At 44.4% G+C, this 26,558-nt stretch overlaps 1 protein-coding gene across 1 annotated transcript in view; it reads left to right on the top strand.

The window, feature by feature from the left end:
* Nucleotides 1–10,253: 10,253 nt before the first annotated feature.
* Nucleotides 10,254–26,558, top strand: part of RIPK4 (receptor interacting serine/threonine kinase 4) — a 30,756-nt gene continuing 14,451 nt past the window's right edge. The window contains exons 1-2 of the mRNA XM_019476422.2: nucleotides 10,254–10,484; nucleotides 21,707–21,998. Of these exons, the coding sequence (XP_019331967.1) occupies nucleotides 10,303–10,484; nucleotides 21,707–21,998 (474 nt within the window). The 5' untranslated portion in view covers nucleotides 10,254–10,302. The remainder of the gene's footprint in view (nucleotides 10,485–21,706; nucleotides 21,999–26,558) is intronic.

Genomic DNA, 26,558 nt, shown 5'->3' with positions numbered 1-26,558 from the left:
TGCCGAAGCCGCCAGTTGGTCTCTCGGATGCAGTTCTCCTGCCGTCTTCCTCGTCCGGTCACTGGTAGGATGGAAGAGACCGCGGAAGAGTTCCTCCACTTTTAAAAGATTTCCCAACTTCACAGGAAGGTTTAAAATCAAATTAATTAACATTTTGATTTGTGCAGATAATACAATAACAACCTTCAGAAATATGCCTATACAGGCCTTCTGTGTTGTAGCCACGATGGGTCAGGAAATATGCAAGAAGCAGGACGTGTTTGGTAATATCTTGAAAAAATTTCACCTGAGGTGACTGGTCCTTTGTGCCTAAAGGCTTGCCTGACATCTCTCACAACTCTACAGTTGGTCCAATACAAAATATTGCCAAACACATCCTGCTTCTCATATAAAGATTTCTGAACTAATGTCTCAGTTTCTTGGTGCTCAAATCTGATACATCATGAACTTGATTTTTTGGGGTGCTGATGAGCATGCAGAGTGTCCATTAACTTAAGCCCCTGAACCTACAAAAAATTTGCACATGTTGCTTAACACACAGTGAGCATCTTAATTAGAATTGTAGCTGACTTCAATTTAATGAGACTATTCAATGTGTTGAATCTTAATCGCATACATAAAAGTTTGCAGGACTGAGACCCTAAATCAAAGAAGTGGGTGCATTTGTGAAAATAAGGCTCAACATGTGACAAGTTGGGAACTCAGAATCAGTGCCTACCTTTGAAAATGTCAACCTGTTTTAACAACATATTGGATAGGACTATAAAGAGATTAGGTTATTTCAAACCTGTTGCTTTCTTATGTAATATGGCAACCAAACATCATAGCTCCTTTAAAGATAGCTATAAATCATCAATTTCAGGCTATTTTATTCCATGTGTACTGAATAAGTATTAAAGGGAAGTTGTTCCAAGAGAAAAATGTCAAAGTGCAATATACAATCTTTTTTTCTGATGTAATTGGAAATGTTACAAATAGGAGATAATGGAACTGAATGAAAGGACTACGTTTTTCTGCATTAACCCCTGCAATTTTTTTTAACAAAGTAACTTTTCAGAATCCATTTGTCCTTATGAAAATAAATGAGGCTTATCCAGATTAGTGGAATTTAGGATAACTTGCTGAATAAGTTCTGTTTGTGCAAGTTAAATATACATTTCAGGTCTTACGACCAGCTCTGTATACCCATTCTGATGCATCTTCCTCAAGAATAACCCTTTTGTAATTGGAACTTAGTAATTAGAGAGGTATCAGTTTAAATAGCAAACTTTTGTGGTATAATGTTGAATGATTAGAACTTGATACTGAGCTCAGTACACTTTGCAACTCAGACTTTGTTCTTCATACATGCTGAACTTTGTGCACTGACTTCAGTAGAATTCTGGAGTTAAGCATATGCATAAATCTCTGTGCCCTTGAGTGTTGCATGCCCCCACCCCTTACAGGCATGTCCAGATTAGGATCGGGCTCAGGCTGCTTCCCACCTCCTTCCCAACCATGTGTCCGGATTGGGACCATTCTGCCACTACCCTGCCCTGTACATCCAGATTTGGGGCTGGGGACATGTGGGACATGTATTTTTCTTGGCGTGGAAGGACCTCGGGAGGTATAGCAAGCCACCAGAGTTCGGCTAAATGCCTGGGAAGGACAGGAAATGGTCAATTCTTACCAGCAGGTGTGGAGCCAAAGGAAGTGGAGTGGCGAGTGACACCACAGCGGCGCTTTATAAGCATCTATTCACTGTGGTTAGGGCATCACTCAGGGAGTGATGTCAAAGGCCTGTACCTGGAGCAGGGCCATGCAGAGCAGGAGGGCAGAATGCCACAGCTGCAACAGACCCTGTCACGCTGGACCCGGTAAGGAGCTTAGCCAGATCCCAGCCTGGAAATCTGGAGGGATTTCCAGCCACCCAGTGACACAGAATTGCTCCGAGGAAGACTCCTCTTGAATCCCAGTACCCAGGCCCAGAGAGAGGGACATGTGAGTGTGGCAGTTATTGTGGTCCAAGAGCTGGGCATGGTGAAGAGACTGTTATTTTGGTTTCCAGTTTTTTTCTTAAAGGGGTAGTCCTCATTGTTGTAAGAACCACTTGCATAAGGACTCTGCCATGAATTGATTAATGGCGTGTGATTTGAGTTGAACAGTGTAAATTAATTGAAGCCTTGATTTTGAAAGCCCTTGAATTAATTGGGGGCTGGGACTTGAGTTGGACACCCATGAATTAATTATGGACTCTGTTGCTTTAAGAGAACCCATGAATGAATTGATTGTTGAAGTGTGATTAGTGAATAAGCACATTAAGCCATGGCAGCAGTAAATTTAGTGGTCCTGAATTAATCCAAGCCCAGGCATCTCTGAACTCAGAAGTGTATCTGAGGCACTGGCCCTTTGTGGCCTGAGGGCAGAATTATCAACACAGCTCAGGCCTCAGTTGGCATATGGACAGGGTGAAGGGAAGGAGGAGCTCCAGGAACATCCATAACACGTGCACGCCCACGAGGGCTGCCAGTAACATCCTAGGACCCTCCTTCTTATGTAAGATCATGGCATGATGAGCAGGTTGAGGGGAAATATCCCATGAGCAAGCCACTTTGTATGCCCCGTTTTACGACCTGGAGTGAGGCCCAACCAGGGAGAAGGCCTCCTGAGCATCAAGGCACCTCCTATTCTGGCATAACTACTCACAGGGCTCCCCCGCCATCCCAGCACATTTGGATTGGGGCTGCTGCACACTGCCCCTGCCCCAGGCAGATGGATCAAGGTCAGGCTACACAACACCCCCCACAGCCAGACTGGACCCATCAGCCAGATCTGCCCTGCACCATCCACCCAGATCTGGCACCATCCACCCAGCCCACAGGGCAAAAAGGTTGGGCACCATTGATCTGGGGCTTTGGTTCCATTGGGTTTAGTAGAATGCTATGTGGGTTCTAGCATTGTTTCCTTGACCAGAAAGGGCAGCAGAAGTCACATTACTGCCTATGCAGTCAGTTTTAACACAGTTCTTAGCACAGGGGTCCTCAATGTTTTTGGGCAGCGTGCCAAAAACACCCGCAACCTCGACTTGTAAATTGTTGGCATGTTGGGGGCGGATGGTGGGGAAGCCAATCCTTGCTGAGGCAGTGCAGCCCTGTCCCTTCCCTGCCATCTGCCCTGAGGCGTGTATGCCGAGCAAAATGCCTTCGAGTGCCACACTCTGGCACCTGTGCTGGGGGTTGCCTATCCCTGCCTTAGCATAAATCTCTTTTGTCAGTGCTGGTCAGACAGAACCCAGTTAGGTCTAATCATGTTTTATCAGAAGCATTGCTAGTAGGCACCTGGTCCCAGAAGGGGTTGGCCTCATTTTATACAGTTGTTTTTTTAGACTTTGATCCTGCACTACTAGATTATGCCATTTTTATTGTTCTTTTTTCTGTATTATGCCATTCTCAATTAAATACATCTGGATGGATTTTCCAGTCCACTCATTTTTTCTGAACTTAGTTTTTACGACTGTCTCAAACGTAGCTGTGAAGTAAATTATTATTATCATTGTTGTTAGAATAAATCCCAAAGGACCCCACTTGAGGTGAGGTACTGCACTTCCTTCCCTGAGATTTTACAATTTAAGGCCCTAATTCTGCTTACTTCTCTGCAAGGATATATAGGTGCCAACTTTGTTTTTTGCCAGTGGGTGCTTGCAGATTAAAAATAAACTCCAGAAAACAGAGCTTTACTTTTAACTCAGTGCATTCCCATGCCGAGCTCCAGAAGAAGAAGTGCATTACTTCAACCTGGCTCTGCAATGTCTGTAAAGACTGGGCGCTTTCATGGGGCTTTTTTGGCAATTTAATCTAATAGCTGATTGAATCAACTTTTAGCTAAAAGCACCCTGTGTGGGCTGAGAGTGATCCGGGGCCCTTTTTTCGGACCGCGGGCTGTGGCCAGCAGCCCGGACACACTGGGTCGGAGAAAGCAGGCGACACGCTAGAATTAGGCACAGACGCTTAGTGGTTGATTCAAGATTGTTTACTTACACTGTAGATGGTCGCGGTGTAGGCTGGACAGTTTCCCAGGTAAAGCTCCGCTTAAATCCCCGTTTGAGGACTCGGACAAAACTCTCACTCTCACAGAGTTGTCGAGGCTCCGTGGATCCTTGTTTGCGCGCAGGGAAGAGGGATATGTCGAGGATTGCGCTCGGCGACGGGGAGAGGCGAGAGGCTGATCAGACCCCTGTTGCCTTCTTGATATTCACGCTGGGTCCAATAGGCTCCGCAGCGCTTAGAGATCTTCACGAGACGTGAAGTCTCCTCCTCCTGATGTTCGTGGAGTCCTCCAACTTGGGCGGAAACCACTCAAGCCTCTTATACGGCTAGCAAGCCAATTGCTAGCCGCCACGTGGGAATAATTTAAAAACAACCAATAATGGGGCTCGAATTTAAATACAAATGGTGGGAACTCCTTGCAACGTGCATTTCTATGCTGCAAAGAAGAAATGCACCCTGCAAAGAAAGCTTCAAACGGCAGGAAAATAATTCAATGGTGCCAAAGCACACACAAAAACAAAAATCACACCTTTGGGTTGTGACATCCCCCCTTGCTGAAGGCACAGCTGAATTATGCTGCACGCTCATTATTCGAGTGATCAAGAGTTTTATCACGAGTCACCAAACAAAACAAACAAACACAACATTTATCAACATGAAAAGTTCGTCCTTCAGGGATTGAACCAAACAATAACCAACACAAATACACACACATAATCAGATTCATAACAAAAACTGCACGATCAGGGATTCAGTGGGCATTATGGCGAAGTCACGCGTCAGGCCCTCACTTTTCGGTGATGTTATCCTTCTCGGGGCTTCTCTTCACCACGCACTTTGAATTCTGGATCTGTAAACAAAAACTCTCAAAAAAAAAAAAAGTTAACGCATCTCAACATATTCATGGAACTTTACTGTTATTTCTATATGGTACAAGTGGTTGCTACTCTAAACTATCCTTTCTTATACACTCAATTAGATGAAATCATTGAGGAGCCGTCGTCTAACTCTTCTAGGTAACGGAAACGTAACTCATAGACCAGTTGCCATTGGCCTGCGTCCCCTAAAATCCGAAGTTGCCGCTTATTGAGTCCAGAACGCTGTAGGAGAAATCCAAACATGTATCGCTCTTCTGGTGTTCTCTGTGGCAGTGATGGAAGGTCGAATTCATGATGTTTCATGCCTTGAATCTCGGTCGGGTGTCGACAGTCCCGATCACTAGATAATCTTGGCTCCATCAGGATACGCAGTTGTGACAACTGACGAAGGAGGTTGCTTACGGGTTGGTTCACCATTGGGTTGAGCAGAATCCGGAGGACGATGATGTTCTTTCGCCCATAAACCTCAAGACAACTATCTAGGCTGTGAACGGTTACTGGAACGGTTCCAGGGTCTCGTAGATGACGATGAGGCCATGGTCTTATTCGCTGGAGTGATGTCAGTCCCAGCGCACATGCTCTGGGGTTCCAGGCACAGTACGAGACTCCGATGATCGCTAGCATGAGTTGCTCTGCGCAGGTATATTCTGGCCGTCTGTCATGCCATACGTAGGCTTTTTGACCGATCAGTCCTGCAACAAGCACTGGCAGTGGAATAGGCCAGTGAACGTTGACCACTATCATGTCGATGTCAGTGACATGTCCTCTACTCCACGAAGATTGTCTGACCAAGAAGCTTGCTTCTTCCTGGTTCAGCAAGTCGGATCCAAGTTCCACGACCAAACGTCCCAACCATACAGCCAGAGTTTCTTCAGGATGGATTCTTGATTTTCTACATAAATCCTGTAGTTCAGTTCTGGTGCGAGCATAGTAGGCAGTAACAATTCGGTTAGTCATTGTTGTAGGCTGAACTGCTGCTGTAGGAGTTACTGCTGCTGTTACTGCTTCAGGCAGGAGGGGCGGATGCACTTCTCCACTCGATTCTCCCTTCCGTCAGCAAGAAGGCACGGTTGTCAGAGGCGGCACTGTGTTGCTGGGCGGGGTTGCCGGAGATGACGCTGCGTCAATGGGCTGACCGAACTCTCGCGGGTTCCTCCGAAGCTCCACCTTTCTTTTCCGGTTCTTCCACGCGGTCTCCCTCTTGCTCGGCGCCATCTTGGACTGGCGTTTCAGGATCCCTTCTCTCAGCTGCTTCTTTGACCGCCTGAACAGCCATACGCAGCTGGGCCTTTAAACTTAAATTTTTGTTCATTAAATCAGTTATTGTACGGAAAGTTGCACTTAACTATCCCCCCTTGTCGTACTGTAGGGCCACCCTCTCATCTGTGGCGCGTTCCTCCGTCTCTAGATCTTCGCGGAGCTCGGATGGAAGCTTGCGACCCCTTAATCTAGACGCCACCATGAAAGGGGAGAACCAGCCGATTGGCACGGGTTCTTCACTCTCCCGAGCATATCGTAGGCAACGGGCACACTCCCGGGTGAAGGTCGGGTTCACTGCGCCCACCAGGTTGACTCTAGCGAGGGACACAGTATCGAGGGGCCTAAACAGGACCCACTCGTTGCTCATCATACACCCAAATGCCGCAGGGTGCAGATACACTTCCCTCTCTCTCGGGGCTCCGTCCTCGGAAGGTCCCTCTTCTCCCTTCAGCGAAAGACGTCTGCTGATACATCTCTCACCCGTTCCACCCGCCTGGTGGTAAGCGATATGCGCCTCCAGCTCCATAAAACTTTTCACTTGGCGTTTTTCACCACGCCAAGGGCAGTTCTTAACTAATTCTAGCTCTAGCGTGCTTTCTCCTGATCCCATCCTCGTCGCCATGTGCGGGCTGGGAGCAATCCGGGGCCCTTTTTTCACGCCACGGGCTGTGGCCAGCAGCCCGGACACGCTGGGTCAAAGAAAGCAGGCGACACGCTAGAATTAGGCACAGACGCTTAGTGGTTGATTCAAGATTGTTTACTTACACTGTAGATGGTCGCGGTGTAGGCTGGACAGTTTCCCAGGTAAAGCTCCGCTTAAATCCCCGTTTGAGGACTCGGACAAAACTCTCACTCTCACAGAGTTGTCGAGGCTCCGTGGATCCTTGTTTGCGCGCAGGGAAGAGGGATACGTCGAGGATTGTGCTCGGCGACGGGGAGAGGCGAGAGGCTGATCAGACCCCTGTTGCCTTCTTGATATTCACGCTGGGTCCAATAGGCTCCGCAGCGCTTAGAGATCTTCACGAGACGTGAAGTCTCCTCCTCCTGATGTTCGTGGAGTCCTCCAACTTGGGCAGAAACCACTCAAGCCTCTTATATGGCTAGCAAGCCAATCGCTAGCCGCCACGTGGGAATAATTTAAAAACAACCAATAATGGGGCTTGAATTTAAATACAAATGGCGGGAACTCCTTGCAACGTGCATTTCTATGCTGCAAAGAAGAAATGCACCCTGCAAAGAAAGCTTCAAACGGCGGGAAAATAATTCAGTGGTGCCAAAGCACACACAAAAACAAAAATCACACCTTTGGGTTGTGACACACCCAAAAGGCCCACTGAAGCGCCCAGTCTTTACAGACACTGCAGAGCCCAGTTGAAGTAATGCGCTGCTTCTTTCAGTAAAGCGTGCTGTTTTTTGGGGGTTTTTTAAATGTCTGCAATTGTGACTCCATGGGTGCTGAGTACCCACTAATTTTTTTCAGCAGGTGCTCGAGCCCCACAGCACCTATGGAGTTGGCGCCTATGCAAGGATACATAAGTTCATCTGTGCTGATCTGATTGCAGACAGGGGCCCAAACCAAGAGGGAACAAAGAGTTAGTGCAATGAACAACAGAAAGGAAGTGAGAAGCAAAGTTAGACAAACATTAATAAGATTGTCTGATTACACAGGCTGGCTAAAAGCTTATCTGCTCATAGAGTTCAGCCAGAAAGCTGTGAATGTGTCCACACTCCTTGCTTCTCTGTGATGGTAGAGCCTTGTTTTCCTGTGGTAGAGTAACACCAGCCCAATGAGTCACAGAAGACTTCTGTTGCCACCTGGAAGCTGACGGATATAGAAAGTATGTGCAGAGGCAACTATGCTTTCTGCCAGCTGCTGTAGCCCCTTTAGCAACTGGGTTGCTAACAGTTCCCTGGTCTAACTCATGGTACTTCACAGAAAGCTCCATGCATTAGACTGACCCTCCCTGACCCAACAGACGTTCACTGTTGGGTCAGGAGGGTGGGCCGCTTTGGAACCAATCCAGCTATGAGGAGTTACATGTCTGCAGCTTCTTTCCTGTAGCCCTGCCTCCCCACTCCCAACTCTAGTGCTGTCTACACCATGGGAGGGAAGGGAGCTCAGGCTTGGGTTTGTCCAGCCTGTGCTGGAGTGGGGGTGGTAGTCACTGACCCCCACTCCAGCACAGGCTGGGCAGAGCCCAACCAGAGCTTCTCTCATCCTTTTTAACCCCCTCCCAGTGTGCAGACAGCATCACGGGTGGGGCTGCATCAGCCCAGCTGCCAGAGCAGACAGAAATTAATGAAGGCACCCCACTTTGGAGTGCCTTCATTTGAATTTGTTGCAAAATTTTGGGACTTTTAAAGTGCTCTGTAGCTGTGTACTTCTGTTAAGGCACAGCTGTGTAGCACTTTCAAGGGGCTGATCACATGACAAACATAACTTCTGTCTGTGCCCATCATGTCTTAGGATGCACTGTGGGCCTAGGTCGTATAGCTGCCGTGGAGCTGCCAGAAATTGTGTAGGTGTGTAGGTGATCTGGTGAATTCCCTGTGGGGGCAGCTGCAGGCTAACAGGAGTAGTGGCAGAGAGCTTGTGATATAGTCAGCTCCTTGGTCCTTTTGTAGATCTAGCCCTTAGTTCTTACTCAGACAGATCCCAAACTCAGACTGAGTAAAGGTTGCAGGAATTGCAGGAAGGGTGCAAAGAATTATAGACTCATGTCTCTCATATAATGAGATTGTTTTAAAAATAAAAAGATTTTAAAACGTTGGGGTTTTCATGTCCTCTGTTTTTGGTTTGTTTTGAGATCACATTTTTCTAACTTTCCTCCAGAACCTTATTTCTTTCAAATGAAAGCTGAGGTTGTTCTGTAAACACCTGACTCCAGGACCTGGGGATTTAAGAGAAGTAGCAGATCACAAAGTAGCAAAAAAAATCACAGAAATAGACACCAGTGAGAGTGCTTTGTACCACTGCAGATCATCGTTCATAGTGGTCCTTTCTGGCCGTAACATTCTGAAAGAGAGCTGTCCCTTGCAACAGCTGGAGTCCAAACATTTCAGCATTGTGTCAATGCCCAAAAGCTAGAAAAAATACCCATTTTTCTAGAGATTGACGATAAATACAAGTTAACTTGACCAGCTGCCTTCACTAAAACATGCAGCAGGAAGGGTGAAATCAAGTGTGCTAACATATTTTAAGTGCTGAATAACTCAAGGTGTAAACTGTAGGCAAAGAAATCTGTTTTGTTTGCTGCAGAGTGACTTGCTCAATTTTAAAAAGGAATAGTCCTGTTGATATCAAGGGGATAACTGTCCAGTTGGTCCAAATAGATAACATATAAATAAATAATATAAATAAAAAGTCAATTTAAATAAATAAACACTCCTTCTTGCTTTCTTCCTGGACCATCACAAATCTCCCCCCTCCCCGCCTAAAGGCAGATTTTGTTTAGAAGCTGCCATTTGAGATGGAGCATTGGATTTGCCATTGGAAAAAAACAAGTTGCAGCAAGGGAAGTTTAGGTTAGATATTGGGAAGAATTTTCTCACCAGGAGGGCAGTAAAGCACTGGCACAGGTTACCCAGAGAGGTGGTGGACTCTCCATCTTTGGAAGTTGTTAAGACCCAGGTAGACCAAGCCTTGGCTGGGATGATCTAGTTGGGGATGGTCCTGCTTTGAGCAGGGGGTTGGGCTAGGTCACCTCCTGAGGTCCCTTCCAACCTTCACTTTCTATGATTTTTCTATGATTTTGTAAGGCGGAAAAAAGCAGCAATAGTGAAAGGCAAGGCTGAGTTGAGACGATGTCCTGATTGGGTTGTTGTTGTTATTATTACTATTTTTTGATGGCCTGGCAGACGGTGGTGTGGGACGCTGCACGGCAGAGGTGTGCAGCAGGCGTGCCAGGGGGGCGCTGCTCCCGGCTGTGTGGGGCCGGGCAGCGAGGGGAGGGCGGCGGCTGGCACCGGCCGGGGCTGGGGGCCCTCGCGCGGGAGGCGGGAGCGGGAGCTGAGGCGGCGCAGCGGGGGAGCGCTGCCATTGGCCGGGCCGCGCCCGCACCTGAGTCACCTGGGCCGGGCGCGGGGCTCGGCGCGGCGCAGACGGGGTAGGGCAGGGCCGGTGGCCGGGCGCGCCGGCCATGGAGCAGGCGAGCAGCGCGGCGTGGGGTATGGGGCTGCTCAAGACCTTCGAGGCGGGCGAGCTGGCGGCCTGGGAGAAGGTCGGCTCGGGCGGCTTCGGCCAGGTGTACAAGGTGCGCCACGTGCACTGGAGGACTTGGCTCGCCATTAAGTGCTCGCCCAGCCTGCACGTGGACGAAAGGTGCGCGGGGCCGGGGGGCTGGCTGGGAGCAACTCGGGCGCCTGCCCCCCTGGGGGGGGGACACACATGTACACACGTGTCAGTATGTGTGTGTGTTGTGTGGCATCCCTGAAAGGCGCTCTCTCAAGGTCTCCTCGGGGCACCCCTGGTTGGGAATCACAGTGTCGGTGTGTGTATGCACAGCTCTATCTGTATGTATGTACGTGCACACGATTTGCAATGTGTATGTGCGTATAAATACATGTATGTGTCTTGTGGTATGTGTGTGTGTGTATATATCTATAGATCACTATATCTATATATATCACCAAGGTGGCAGGCTTGATCCCCAGGTGGAGTAGATAATCTCTTGAGGTCTCTTCCAGTCTTACTTCTCTGTGATCTATGTACATACACCGTACAATTTCACAGATTCATACACATACACATCACATACGTGTGTGTATGTGTATAAATATATATGTATATACACACACAATGCTATTATACTCGCATGCATATACATGTGTATGTATCTATACCTGTATGTACACACAGCAATTTTCAACCAGTGTATATTATATATATCCCGCCCCCCCTATATTATTTATATTCACTGGAGATGGAGATATAAGTGTGTGTGTGTGTGTGTATTCACAGGAGACACACATGTATGTGCATGCATTTGTATAAACATGCGCATGTGGTGGTGTGCACTATTTGTGTGTGTGTATATATGCATGCACATAATACACACATACATACATGTAACTATTATGCGCATGTATGCACACATGCTTTATGTATCTTTGTGAAGAATTGTGTATGTGTATACACATGCACACACACACCTCTGCCTTGGAAGAAGGTGATGGCTTTTGTTTAGTAGGAGGGCTCTTTCAACAGCTCTGTCTGAAGGGACCTGAAGACCAAATCCTGTATGTGTGTGTGGGGGCCTTGCTCTCAGGTGGCATTTGCTAGCAGTTTACACTTGTTCAGATTTTGATTGTTGAAATTTGGACAGATTCTAAAAATACCCTTGTCTGGTTCCTAGGAAAAGGTTTCTGTGTTTTGTCATTTTTTTTAATCCCACCAAAAAGCTAAAGTACTACAAGGAGTAAAAAGGCTGTTGATGAAATTCTGCAGTCCTTGGGCTGTTAAATGTATGAAGGCAGGGTAGAGATGCACTCAACTAGCTGAACTAAAGATGCTGAAATAGAGAAGCTTTTGTGAGTGAGAGTTCACTTTTTCATTTGAATGCATGAGTAACACCGAGTTAATGTTCATTCTTTTGGAGGCTGGCAAACATCTCAGTATTTTTTGGGGGCGGGAGGTGTTTTCAGGGTTAGGTGTTCACCGCTTTCCAAAAAGTCACAAAGTGAGCCCTCTGATTATTAGTCTGTCTTGTAAATGTTGGTAGCTGCATGTGAAAATGCTGTTTGGAAAGTGATTGATTGTATACTTTTTTAATTTCAATGTGGCGTGAATTGGTAAGTGAAAAGTCTCATTACTAGGACCTCCTTATTGTTGACAGCTACACTGGAGAGGACTTGCTAGTGGTTTGCCCCAATGAAACAGCCCTGTGTGTTTCAGAATCATACCAGGACATTCCCTACCCCTTAAAAATAGTAATAAAAAAACTGATTTGAAAATTATGAGACTAAGAAAATTGGAGCTTTCTTTATTTGCCTTCTGGTCTTTGATTCCTTAGTTTATGCTTGGGTCATATTTGTTAAGCTCTTTGGGGGGCATGAGAACTGGAAACTTTTTTTAAAAAATGGAAGCTGAAATTTTGTTTGCATTAATGCCTGACCTCATGAGCAGCTTATTGCTGATTAGCAAGGTTCTTCTGTATTGGGGGATTAAAAGTCCCCTTAAAACTACAGAGATTTCTGAGATAGTAGAGGAGTGAAATTAGCTGACATAATTTGGTAATGTCCATTTCTTTTGGGGCTTTCTGAACTATCCTACATGCTGTATACTTCAGCATCCACAGGAGACTTCCTTTCGCTCCCTGACTGGAATCACAGAAAGAATGGACTTTGTCCCTTTATCTTTATTTTAAAAGCATTTCAAATGTGCCCACGCACTTGTGGGTCTTAGCAGTAAGATACAAGGTTCACAGACATTGCTAACTGATTGCACCTTATCTGTGCAGAATGCTTAGCATGCTCTTCTTATTGTGTGCTAGAGACCAAGTCCTGTACCTCCTGACTTAAAATTCTTCCTGAAGCCACTGACTTTCCTGAGAATGAAGGGCAGCTCTGGATCCTTAGCACTGCAGAAATGTCTTGTGTGTGCAGAAGTTGCTTTATTTGCCATTTAAAGTACTTTAATGCCCTGATTTAACAGAAGTGCACAGCTTTATAGAACTTTAAAATGTATATGGCATTTTAAATTAACCCTTGTTAAATGTGATATTAAATTTGAAGTGCTGGATTTCACCGCACTTTAGCAACCCACAGCGCTTTAAATAACTTTTAGATGCTGGTCAAATTGACCAGTGGAGAAGCCCCAGGAGGCTGCAGAGCCTCCTGGTCTGGGAAATGCAGGGAGGCTCAGAGCACCCCTCGTCCCACCAACACTGCACTTTTGCCATGTTTGAGAGCACTGTAACTTTGTAGTGCTGTAAAAAACTACTGTAAATTACATTGCTGTAAAATGTGCACAGAGCACTTCTGTACACAAATACAGGTCTGAGAATGGTCACCTTCCAGTTTAAGGCCAAGTACAGTAGCTTTTGCAGAGCTCTTGTGAGTAGCAAGGACTTCTGTTCTGTATCAGGAAACTGTTTGCTATGTGAGACTTGTGCCTTGGCAGGTAGAGCATGCAATTTAAAAGTGAACTAAAAGGTGAATTAGCAGGACCCTATGTGATTCTTCCTTTAGTTCTGGGGGAAGAACAGATATGCCACCTCCCCCTATTTAGGATAAAGAGCTGTATGGAATACCCGTGGTTAAGCATTGCTTTAAACATCACTGTGGCCAAACTGGATTATATTTGTGCCCTGCTATTGTGACCTAGTTTTAAACAATTAAACAAAATGACAACCCAGAGTTGGAAGTTAGCACTGTTATTTTAAACAACACAAAGCTAGGCTTTAACCTGTTGACTCTGGTGGTCAAGGCCTATGTTGTAACCCAGCAACTTAGATGGATAGTGATTAAGCTCAGTGAACACATACTGACAATTAAATGTTCCGTAAGTAGATGTGGCCCTTGTTGCACTTAAGGGAAGACCTGGCCAGTCTCTAGGAAGTGCCAGCTGTGTTGCTTTGCCACTGAGGCAAGTTAGGGATATTGGGAGCTCTACAGCAGTGCTACATATTTTACCCATTAGATCAGAAAAGGCAGCACTGAACTGAAAGTACTTTGCACTATGAATGGCAAGTACCAAATGAAGAAGGACCAGGATGATAGATAGAGATGCTTGTCCTGCCTGTCCTGTAAGAACTGATCATGTTGATGGAAGGGTAGGATAGAAATATACTTAAAGACAAAGCCTTGTCGTAGGGATAGATAGCTGCCTATGACAAGGTGCCTTATTTCCCAGTGTGTCTGGGATATTTCTGGTGTTTCTTGGTGTAACTACCAGCTGCTAAGTACATCTGTGTCAGAGCTGCTGTTAAGCCTTAACTCTGCTTAAAATGGTTTGACTGTAATGACCCCACTTTTAGGCCCTGGGCAGATGTTTGGTTAAAAGTGTGATGGGACCAGATCCATGATCCTAGCAATCATGCCTCCTGCCATACTACACATGCATGGTGTAGCTATGGGATCAGGGATCAGATCCCAATCGTACCATATTGCCAGTACAAGGGGGAGCCTGGGATCATGAGCCTGGGCTCCCCCTGCACCAGAAAGTAACAAGCCAGTCAGTAGATTGCTGCTCCCAGCCTCAGGGCTGTATTGGAGTTGGGGGCTCTGATGCACCCCTGAGGTAAGGAGCTTCCCAAATCAGTGGATGGCCTGGACATACATTCAATTAAAGGCACAATGGGAACCAGCCACAAAGTTATTACAAAGTATCTGCTTTTGTGTAACAACATATTTGTGTAATAACTTGTGCATTATTCCCTGTTTTTCCACACCATTAATTACATAAACATGTGTACTTAAGATGCGGGTTGGGGGGTTTAGCCATTAATTACACCTTAAGTGTAACATCTGCCAGGGGCCATTTGCCCTGAGCAAAGAGAAGAGGAGGATCTTTCCTATGCAGGAGAAGACAGGCAGAGTGTATGAGAAATGGATGAACCTTGTTTTCTTTTGTCAAGATTGTTTAAAAAAAATCCTCTGTGTGTGTGTTTGTTGCCTCTCCTCCTCATGCAAAGTAGTCAATGGCATGGTTGTAATATGGTTTGGGGCATTTAGGTGGGATGTATTGTTCTTAGCAGTGGTAGGCTGTAACAAGGCAATCAATGTACAGTGTAATCAAGTTCTATGTGTGGTAGTGGCCCACTATGTAAGAATCACTTCTCTTGTGACAGATGTGTAGAGTATGATCTTCCCTTTCTCAGGAAGCAGAGAAGACTGCAAGCTGGGATCTGTGTTGAGGCAGGGCACAGGAGGTGGGCAGGGCTTATACTGGGTGAGGCTCATCATTTTATGACTTCATTGATCTCTGGGCATTCTGCCAGTTCTGGGACAGGCTTTGTGATTTACCTAGAAACAGGGAAAATGCTCTCTCTAAAAAGGCTTCCTGCCACAGGAGAGACTGGTTGGGCCCAGGATTGAAAATAATCATTTTCAATAGCCTGCCCTATGCCGCAAAACTATTATGCTGGGGATGTCCATTAGTATGGCTTGTAGTTTCCTAATGTGCTTAAGTTCCCATTTGTAGTGTAAATGTGCCTGAAGTGTGCATGGGACAGCTGGCTTTCTTGTCTGCAAGACCAATATTTTTAAATAGTGTAGGTGAATTACAAAATCCACTGCTCAAAGGGTGGGGTTAACATGATCTACACACGATAATCATCTTGGGTCAATAAATAGCGAACAACATACAAAAGGGCAAAATGTTGTAGATAGTAACTTTTATTGGATTAACCTTGCTTTCAAAAGGAGAGCGAAATCCCCAACCTATTAAAGAGGGTAAACTTCAAAGAGAGTACATTTCTGTCCTAATCCGTAATGAGGTCCAGTCAAACAATTAAGTGTTTTCAGTTGAAGTGAAAACAACTCTCTAAACCTCTCTTGCTTTCAGTGTTTGATTTGGTTGGTTGGGTCCCCCCTCCCCTTCTAGGTTAGCTGTTGCTCCTTAAATTTGAAATCTACCTTAATCTGAGTTAACTTTTTAATTGTGGAGAAACTCTAAAGAGTTGGTACTTCTGTTTATTTGAGTTACTACTTTGTTCCCAGTTAGGAAATTGGGCAGAATTCACTATTCAAATATTCTTACTTTTATATGCAAATACATCTTAAATTTTAGAATCTACCGTTTAAATTAAATTGTCTCCCAGTTTGATGTTGGGAAGCAAGTTCTTAATTTTGCATGAGTTTTTCTTTATTCCAGTTTAACAGCATCTTTTATCCATTGAAAGGGATAACTTTTAAAGGCTTTGAAATCAATGTTAAAGGAACACTGTGAACTTGAAAGAAGGCTGTGAACAATAACTATGTTCACTGAGACTTTCAAAGTTGATTGAAAGCTGGTTTTGAAAATCCAGTCCTTTTTTTAGGCCATTTATACTGTTTTTGTCATTGTACAGAGAAAATCATTTGAGTTTCATTTTCAGATTCTCTGCTGTAAGGCTTTGTCTCAGCTGCTGCAAGGCAATGCCTTAATTTTTAAACTACTTTTGCATTGCAGTTTTTTTTTTTTTTTTTAAAGAAATTATAACCATACATTGTTCGCCTTGGGCTTTGAAAAAGGCTGTTATAAATGTATAAGTTTGCTGTCTCTGTAATTACCTTACCATACTTTGGTTGCTAATTCTGCCATAAAGGGATGTTTGTTTCCCCTCCCTCCCTGGCTTTTTAAAGCTGTTGCACTGTTAAAAATGTGAAGGGAGGCAAAAAAATATAATGCTGGCCAGGTACAAATGTTATTCTTTTACTGGTATAAGTAATCAGAAACCAGTCTGTACCCAGAACAGAAGTTCGTCGCACAGACTAGTTTAAAAATGGCAGAGCCTAGACTTAGATTTGCTCCCCCCACCAAAGGGTGAATGTGTGTCTTGTTTGCTACTGATCTAACCTACCTTGCTTAAGGACAACTCTAACTTAGACTGATTCTGCCTCCAGCTTTTTTAATGTCTGCACCTAGCCACTATCTCTTCAATTCACAGATTGAGTACTATCTTGAATTAGTTGGAATAATCCACAGTTTAGCAACCTTTTAACTGAGCCAATCTATTTCTCAGATTATTTTAGTAATAGTTGGTATTAAAAATTCCAGGTTAACATCAGAAATGTAGAATACTTTTCACTAGCTTGGTACCAAACTAAAACTTGGCTGTGTAGCAGTGGACTGTAATGGGTCTCTCTTGTACTTCTGTCTCTGGGGAGGTACTTAGGTAGTTTTCTTTAACTGTTGAGCTAGACAGTCCCAAGTGAAAGGAGGACTGAGCCAAATGCCATTCCATTTCTGCAAAGATGTGATAATTGATGGAAGCCCAAGCAAAAACTTCAGAAGTGTATACGGGCCAAACGAAAGCAGAATAGGGTGGCCTGAAGGGGGAACGGTGGATTAAACAAGTTCTTTTAGCCTTATGGCTAGAATTCTGGCTCTGTGGACTTTGAGAGATCCTTGGGAGAAAGCTAAGATGTCTTTGTGTACTTAGAAATGAATGCAAATATAACAAACACCTTTTAATGGGAATGAAAAGGTCATCCATTGGAACAGGCTTGTTTTTGAAGCTGTTGGTAGCTGTGGTGATTTTTGGGGAAAATAAAATTCGCCCCCTTCTTTGGGAAACTGCACATGGGTAATTAAGAAGTATTGTGCTGTTTGGATCTTAAAGGTGAATGATGGTATCCCTTTAGTTTCCATTCACACATCCAGAGATTGACTAATGTTCACCTGGCAGCCCAGGGGATGCGGTTACAACACAGCATTGAACCTGTGACGTCTGAGACCTTTATGTCTACTGCTGTACGTGACACTGAACAGCATTAGCCTAAATAAGGGGATGCTTTTTACCCCAAACACATGCACTAACCCAACTGCATTATCTTGTTTGTCCTCCTTGCTGAGGACACTAATGCAACATATTCTACATGTCCAAACCTTTCAGACTGTTCCCTTGTTGAAAATCTATATAGAAACCTTTAAGCAGGTAGAGGAAAAAGACCTATTTCAGCAGTGGGTGTTTTTGCATGACGCAGGGCAAAGGGTTAATATACAAAGTGCAGATATGAGAAAAGTTGCTTCTGAATATTCTGCTGTTGAATCACTGGGCAGCAAAGGACCGGTTTGCTCTGATGAGGTAACTTGTATTCCTTGCTGCAAAGTTTGGAGGGTGGGGTCCCAAATAAGTGGGTCTCGTCTAGTATGAAAGCACCCCAACTGTTCTACTATGTAGTTGGCTGATGTGTAGTTGGTGTAGAGTTAACCAGTTGGGATCTTTAATTTTTCCAATTTCTCTCTAGATCAGCATGCAAAATAATTACTAACTTTTTTTTTAGATCTCTCCTTTCAAGGAGCATTAAAGAGAAATGGATGCAAAATTGCAATGATCATTTTAGTCGGGTTGGAGTGTTGGTCCAGGAACTATGTGAGAAGCAAGTGGTTTTTGTGTTTTCTAGGTCATATCTTTTTATCGGATTGACCATATAGTTTGTATAAGATGTATAGAGATCTCTGTATATAAACAGAACAGTGGACTGTCAGTCTCTGAAGCTTCTTTCTTTGTCTTGTGACATGGCTGGTACATAGGACAGTTGGCTTTTGAGGTTTTTTTGAGTGTGAGCCTATGTTGTGATAGGAGTTGGCTTCTGCTACTCTCCTGGAGAGGAGCAAGGAATGGGGATGCCATTCTCTCCTCAGAGAAACTGGAAGAATGGGACCATGTTGGATCGGAGAGATCAACTATCTTAGAAAAAGACAGTTAAGCAGATCAAATACCACTTTAAGGAATGTCAAAGGTCCCAGTTAACTAGAGAGAAGCCCTTCACATAGTGTGTTAATTCAGTCGTTGAAGGTGGCCTATCTATTGTCCTCTTCCCTCTCTCTTTTGCAGCTTAGTGTTAGTTTTCTATCCTGTGTCTTTGACCTTTATGAACTTGGTATACTTTCTCACTCCTCTGTTAACCAAGGAACCCCATAGCTCAAACCGTGGCTCTAGTGTGCATGTTTCAGTAATTGTTGGGTTCTTACTAACTCTGCCCCATAGTATTCAGACAGATCTTGTGCCTGTCTCCAAAGCCAGATGAAGGCTGGTGAATTATGCTGGCTATGCATGTGGCTTGGGGGCAAGGAGTTGGTTTTTCTATTCATGGGCACTCCCTTCTAGCATGCCAAAGACCAACCGGGGTGCTTGTCTACAAAGGCAATTATTTCAGAGGAAAATTGCTGTAAGCAGTAGCAACAGGAGCCAACCTGGAGAGTAGAGAAAAGGTCCCTCCCCCACTGCCTTCTCCTTCCTCTTCCTCACAAAGAAACACTTTTTTCCTCCCCCCTCCTTTTGAGGGGGGGGGGGGTGTGGAGAATTCTTCAGATAAGTCTTTACAAGAACTAGACTCCTTGGCTATGAAGTTGTTTTTCTTCTTCCTGGTAAATGTGATTCACTCATTTCACTCACTGCACCGGATTGGTAAATCAGGGTTCTTACTGATTCCATTCTTCTCTTTGACTGACTAATGTTGAATCACTTACCTTTTCCACTGGGACTGCAGGGAATTCTTTCCAGTCCCTTTACATGGGAAAAGCATTTGAACCAAGTTTTAAATCAAAAGAAAAGTTGTAATATCTAAATCCTGGTTTGAAGATTGGTGGCTGGCATTTAAAATTTGTTTATTGGAATCATTGACCGTATCTAATTTTGTGGTCGGAGATCATCTGTTTTGAGTTTTGTATTCTACAATCCATGTAATCTGGATTTTTAAAGCTGTGATCATGAGCACTCATTTGTACTGGAAATAGTTTAAAAAGAATTATAATTTGATAATTTAGTCAAATCCTAGACTCACCAACCTTGTTGAGACATACTGCAGTGTCAACATCACTTTTTTATTTTTTATTTTTGCCTACATGATGCTTTATAACAATGTAACAATAAATACCTTGGGCATGTTTAAGAGTGGTTGACCTGTCCTTCTGATGTACTAAATTGTCTTCAGAATATAGCTGTTCATCTCCCAGGAAGAATGTTTTTCATTTTTCTGTGCTAGATCTATGAGTGCTGAATTTAAAATTTTGCTGTAGGAGATCTTGCTCAATTCAACTGGCTTCTGAATTCTGCAACATTGAATTAGTCATTGTGCAGTAGCACTAGCCAGAGAAGTCTAGCTCCTTGGATTTTCAGCTCAGCCCCAGCATAGTAAAACTAAAACAGGATTTAGAGCTACTAAAGAACTTCACTTCACAGTTGTTTTTTTTTTTTTGTAAAGCGCTTTCATCTTATTCTTAAATCACAAAAACTAATGATGATGGAGGACCCACTTCCTTCTTGAGTTAATGGTTTTTTGTTTTCCACAGATTCAGGCAGGGCTGAATCACACTTAGATATCTAATCAGTAGAGTAGAATCTGACCCTTAATCTTTCAGAACAGCAGCTGAATAAAGGTATGAGATTCACTCTTTTTAATGCTGCTTTAAATACACTTAGGGTAGTTCCTTTGGTGTGAATTGGCATATTGTTCTATTCAAGTCCGTGCTTAAATTAGTGAACCACCATGTTGGCATTGGCCCTTGGTTTGTTTGTTTTTTATTTTTATTTTTTAAACTGTTGGACCTTGCTGACAAATGTGATGAACAAGATAGCAGTTAGTAGAGCTGGTAGAATTTTGTTGTAGATGTTATAAGGGTCTTTGTAAAATAATGTTCTCGGAGCATGTGGTTCTGACTTCCATACTTCTTTGTTTTACTGGTCAGAGACTTACTGATTTGTTCTTACCCATGAGTGAAATCTGTATAGTATGCTGTCTTACTTTTATTAATCTTTTTTTTGGATCAAATTATTATCCTTCCCCCAGGATTGACTGCTTTTCTATACTTGTAGGCAGCCATGGGAGACTTTTTCCTTCCAATTTAGTGTTGACTCCAAATAAACAAATATGAATTATTCGATTTGATTATTGTTAAGTGAGGGCACTGTTGTCCTCTCCTACTGTAAGCAATCAGGGTCTTGATCTGGGAGTCAAGGAAAATCCTAATTTCTTACAGGCCAGTACTTAGCACCTCACAGATCAGGCTTCCACATGACTTGTAAATAATTTATTGATCTCCTTACTTGGGATTATTCTGGAAACACAATATAGGCATTTAGTTGTGTTTTAAGTTTTGTTTTGCTTTGTTTTTCAGTGCTGCCTGAGTTGGGTCTATCTCGGTGAACTAACTGAGCATAGTCCATGGTGGAAAAGAGCTTATAATGTGTCCATGTAATTTATAACTGGAATCTGTTCCTTCTCTATGGGAGTGTTTTTTCAGATTAGTTCCAGTTCCCCAGATGACTTTGGGGACCTGTGCGTAGCAAGGCAATTGGAGCAATGCTGTCTAAATTTGCTTCTGTTTAACTTTTGTCTTGTGAATCGCAAAAAGTTAGCATTTGTAGCCTGGGGAGCTAGCAGAGGTAAATCTGTGTTTAAAATTGTTTTGTTAAAGCAAGAACAGAATGAACAAATGAATTTAATGCTAGCTGCAGAGATTGGATAAGTACTGATCTCCAAGTGGAGATTCTGAAATGTATCACTTAGTACTGTAGGCTAATTGTTAGAGCATGACTCCCAGGTTGGTGGCCCACAGGCCACATGCAGCCAGCGAGGAGTTAATGCAAAGGCCCTGGACTTGAGGTCTAGGTGCTACTGCCACAGGGGTCTTCAGGCTCTCCCTCTCTCCTTCAGCTTCTCTTTCATGCTCCCACTCCTAGGATCAAGGCAGCACAGCATGGCCTACGGTCTTGGCACAATGTGGGGGTGCCCATGGAATCCAGCCCAGCAGGAGGTGCCTGCTATGCTGGGTAGCAGGGAAGCCTGTGAAGTTCCCAGTGGCTTGGAAGTTGGATTGCCCTGTGTTAAAGTAAATGTCATGTTTGTGGGTAGGAATAGCCCATGCCTTTGATAACGTTATTCTCTTTGGCCTAGGGAGCGGATGGAGCTGCTGGAAGAAGCAAAGAAGATGGAAATGGCAAAATTTCGCTATATCCTTCCTGTTTATGGCATCTGTAAGGAACCAGTTGGCTTGGTTATGGAATATATGGAGACAGGATCACTGGAAAAGCTTCTGGCCTCAGAACCACTGCCATGGGAACTGCGCTTCCGAATCATCCATGAGACGGCTGTGGGTATGAACTTCCTGCACTGCATGTCACCGCCACTGCTCCATCTGGATCTCAAGCCAGCAAACATTCTGCTTGATGCCCACTATCACGTCAAGGTATGTCTTGGGATTCATGCAACTGTTAGGACCTGTTTCTGTCACTGGGAATTTTTTGCATTACTCGAGTTCAAGGCGGGTGAACAAGCTTAACGCGAAGGCACAACCATGATTTCAGCATTCAAAATAAATGCTTACCTACACATTTGCAAAATGAGCTTGTCTTTTGGCTTCAGTGAGTAACCTTCTTCCTCTCACTTAATTGTATCTAGCCAACTCCACAATACTTAACATCTTGCTTTGAAGTAGAAAGAGAGAAAATCAGCCTCTAAAGGCTGATTCAACAAAAAAACTCTGTTCTTGAAGTCTGAGGGAGAGTCTGTCAAATCTCTATTTCCTGTGATTTGGCAGGGAGTGGCAGAAATTGGGGGAGAAGCAGGATAAGAGCAGATGGAGGGAAGAGGGATGTGGAATGTGGACCTCTTAGTTCAGATTCCAAAACCTTTCCCAGCACATGTTTAGCAGGTTTTCCATTTGGGATCCTGTTACTCTTCATGTACTCTAGTCCAGGGGTCGGCAACCTGCGGCACGCGTGCCAAACATGGCACACGAGGCCATTTTGCTTAGCATGCCACTGCCAGCCTGGGCAGCTACTACCAGCCCTGGAGCCTGGGCTGCTCCCAGAAGGCGGCTGGAAGCCTTGCTACACCAGAGCCTAGGCCAGCTGCAGCCAGGAGGCTGCAAAGAGCTCCTGACTCCCCGCCCTGGACCCAGCTGCGCCCCGGGCTCTGGGAAGCAGCAAGTGCTGGTGATGCTTCCCACTGTGCTGCCCTCCCCTGCCACTTCTGCAGAGCAGCATGTGGAACCCGGCATGGCGGGGCACGGTAGGGAGGCGTACAAAAGCCGTCTGCTGCACTGAGCTCCCCGCTGCCCTGGCCACACTTCCCCTGCAGGTGGGGGCACAACCATGTGCTGCTGCCCCTGTGCACACAGGGGAAGTGTGGCCAGGGCAGTGCAGAGATTGCAGCGGCAGGCAGCTTATCTGTGTGGCTCCTCTGTGCAATGCCACTCTGGGTCACACGCTGCACTCCAGAGGGCCCGGGGGAGGGCAGCAGGGCAACATTTATGATTATTAACTATGCTAATATATAGTGCATCCTGAAATGTATCCCCTGCCCTCGTTTTGTTTTTCTGGCATACCGGCACTCCTGCACCTTCCAAGATAGATGTGGTGGTTTTTTTGACCGGAGTGCTGAAAAAACCATTGCCTACCCGTACTCTAGTCCATGCTCGTGGGCTTGAAGCTAGAATATGAGGTAAAAATTAACTCAGGCTTGTAGAGAACTAATTTTCTCCCTGGGCTTGGTTGGAAGTTGATGCTCTGAAACAATAAATCTCTTCTTGCCACCCACATCCAAAGAAGTTCATGTTTAGAGGTTTTCATGGGCTCCGTAGTTTAAAAAAAAAAAAAAATTCTTCTTGAGCTCAGTGTGACACAAACTAAAATGTTGTTCTTTTGTGGAAGTCTTCCTAGCTATTTCATCCACTCTGTAAAAATGTGAGCTTTTCTTTTATTTGGCACGTGTGGTTTATGTTTGTTATATAACTTCTGGGCCTGATCCTGGCAATGTTGAAGCTCATGATAAAACTCTCAAAGTCTGATCTGCAGAAGTCAATGAACTGGTTGGCTTACTGGTGGTTATTGGGTGATGTGTAAGAAATATTTAAGTGCTCATCTATCCCCCTCCAGAACTAAATAGCTTATTCTAATCCATCAGCTCCTGAATTGCTTTGTTCTGGGTTGAGCACAACTCTTGGAGAGAAGAACTACAAGGCAGACAAGCGTGTGCATAGCTGCGTTTTGTTCCTAATACCGGGAGAGCCTAATGTGTATGCCTGGAATGTGAGCAGTGAGCTGGGATGACTTTTTTTGTTTAGGTTCTAAGTGATGAGAACTTCTCATAGTCATCAGTAACTTTCCAGGAGAGTTGTGGTAATTCTGGTCTTCTGAAAATCATACTGCTGTGCTACAAGAAGCCAGGCTTGAATTCTGTTTACAACAGAATTATCAGATTTGTTTAAATTCAGGGCAGGGGAGAACTCCTAGTGGCTGGAGAGTCAGAATTATAACAGACTTATTTTTAGGTAAATCAAACTTGAAGCAAGAGTTCAGATCTCTATTATAGCTAAGCAACTTGTTGGCTCTCTGGTGGGGGGGATTTTCCTTATGAAAAACAGATTGCAGTATAGTGGCTTGATGGTGTTGTGAAAGTGACAATTTCTGCTATTCAAAGTGTGCCTTGTGCCTACAAAATGCTTGGTGGTTATTGTTAAGAATTGATTTGATAATTTATTTTTGCATAACTTAATTATTTTTTTTAATTCCAAATTTTTGGTTTGCCTGGAGGTTCACAGCATACAAAGAGTTGGACGGGATGTACAGGGGTTGCAACACTCCATACAGATGCAAAATATCCTGTCCCTAAACCATGGGCGACTGGTGCCTCCAGAATCTGGGTGGGGGGCACCAGTGGCTGATTCCCGACTGGGGTGGTGGTCGCCAGCACTTCCGGTTTTGCTGCTGGCGCTTACAGGGTCGGTGATCGGCTGCTCATCGGCTGGTGTCAATCTCAGGGGGGCATCAGACGGCGCTTCACTTGGCGCCCTCACTCTCTGGCTGGTGAGGGCCAATCTCGGGGGGGGCACGTGCCCCCCTGTGTCCCTCCCTACATGTCGCCTATGCCCTATACTGTGCCAGATGAATGCTGTTCCAGGCTCTTCTTTAAAAACCCTTAATGAAAGAGGTTCTACAGCTTCCTTGGGCAGCTTCATCCATTGTCCTGCTGCTCTTCCAGTTATGAAGATTTTCTTGAGATTTTAATCTGTGTTGCTATAGTTCTAAGCCCATTGTCTCATACCCCATCCTCCCTGGCAAGGGAGAACAGTTTTTCTCCATGTTGTTTATTGCAGTCTTCAAATATTTGAAAACTGCCATCATGTGTCCTCTCTCCCATCCCCCCTCCCCACCACATGTACCCGGTTCCTTCAGCTTTCCCTCATACAGCTTGATTCTATCCCTATTTATATTTTTCTTGCTGTCTAAGGCTACTAAGAGGCTGTATGGTAAATTGGTATTGGCATATATTTTGGGTGGTGATGGAATGAGAAGGGAGGCATGTGTGAAGACTGCACTTTTCACTGTGGTCAGGGTTTGATGTTCCTAATATACTTTTGTTCCTGCTCAGTGAATTGGCACACTGAATACCCTGGCCAGCTCCCAAGGCCTTTGGGGGCAGTTAGATCACACCCTTCTGTAATGGGACATAAAAGGGCTAAATGTTGCATCTTCCAGGCATTTGCAGTGCCAATACATGGTGATGCATCTCTGCACGCATGGGGTGAAGGGGGGGCATGTTTTTTTTGGAGTTCCTTTACTCTAAAAATATGGCCTCAAAGCTCCCTTTCATGTTGAGCCAAACCCATTATTGAACCTCAGATCCTGCAGCTTCATTTGGTCTATATTTTTGATTGCCAAAAGCTTGTGAGTCGCATGTTCTTACTTTTAAATGGCAGTTTAATTAGCAGGTGACCTGCTCCTAATGGAATCTGAAAATAAGTGAACAGGCTGAAGAACAGTGGACTAACATCTCAGTGGAGGGGAGGTTCTCTACCAAGTATTTGCCCTGGAGCCATAAAGCAAGCAGCTTCTAAGCAGAGTGAGTTGGAAGTGCTGCTGTGTCCCACCACCACTTAAAATGCAAATGCATCCTTCTCTTTTTAACAAGCATAAGATTTACTTTGAAAATTCCAGCTGGTGATGATAGTAACTACATGGCAATGCTGTTGCATTAGTCATCAAGCTTCTGCCTCCATTCCACAAAGTTGTCTCTTGGGCATTTACGCAATAGTTTTGCTGATTTTTTTTTTTTTTTATTATTTGTGGGGAGGGGAATCATTAAAAGGGTGGTGATAACTACAGGGAATAAATGTACATATTTCAGACACATCAAGGTGATGTCTTGTCACCTTTTTACTGTCAAAATTTGTTAAGTCCTTGCTAAGCATTTTTACAATTTATGCTACTTCTCTAAATAGTGTCAACGGAGATAGTTGGAAAGGCATAATAGTTCTGTTAACCCTGTTCTCTGCAATCACAAGATTACTCCCACGACTTTTTCTTAATGGCATTGGTTCACTTTCAGATGAAAGTCTTGTTGTAACTTCCTTTAGAAGACAATTTCTTGTTTGCATGGGCTTTGTCATTGGGTATCAATCTGCACTATCCTTTTCTTAATGTCAACTCGTTGATCCCAGTTCTGCCGGCTTGTACCCACTAAAATAATCCTCCAATCTCTCTTATTTGCATCCTTCAAATATTTATAGACTGTTTCTCACAGTTCCTCCATTAATTGAACTACATGCAATTAGCTGTTTTAAGCTTCTCTCTGATTTCCCAATAAATTGCAAGCTGCTTTCTGGTAATTTTCATTTTTCATCTTCCATGAAGCCAGCTAGCCTCATGTGCTGCAATACCCATGTCTAACTTGTTGGCAGCCACTATCTCTAAAGAGTTCTCTTCCCATGACATATCCGTGTTTCAGATCACTTTTCCCTGTATTA

This window comes from Alligator mississippiensis, chromosome 1 (genome assembly GCF_030867095.1).
Source record: "Alligator mississippiensis isolate rAllMis1 chromosome 1, rAllMis1, whole genome shotgun sequence".
Lineage (NCBI taxonomy): Eukaryota > Metazoa > Chordata > Crocodylia > Alligatoridae > Alligator > Alligator mississippiensis.
Note: the sequence above shows the minus strand (reverse complement) of the source record. Positions and strands in the feature narration are given on the sequence as shown.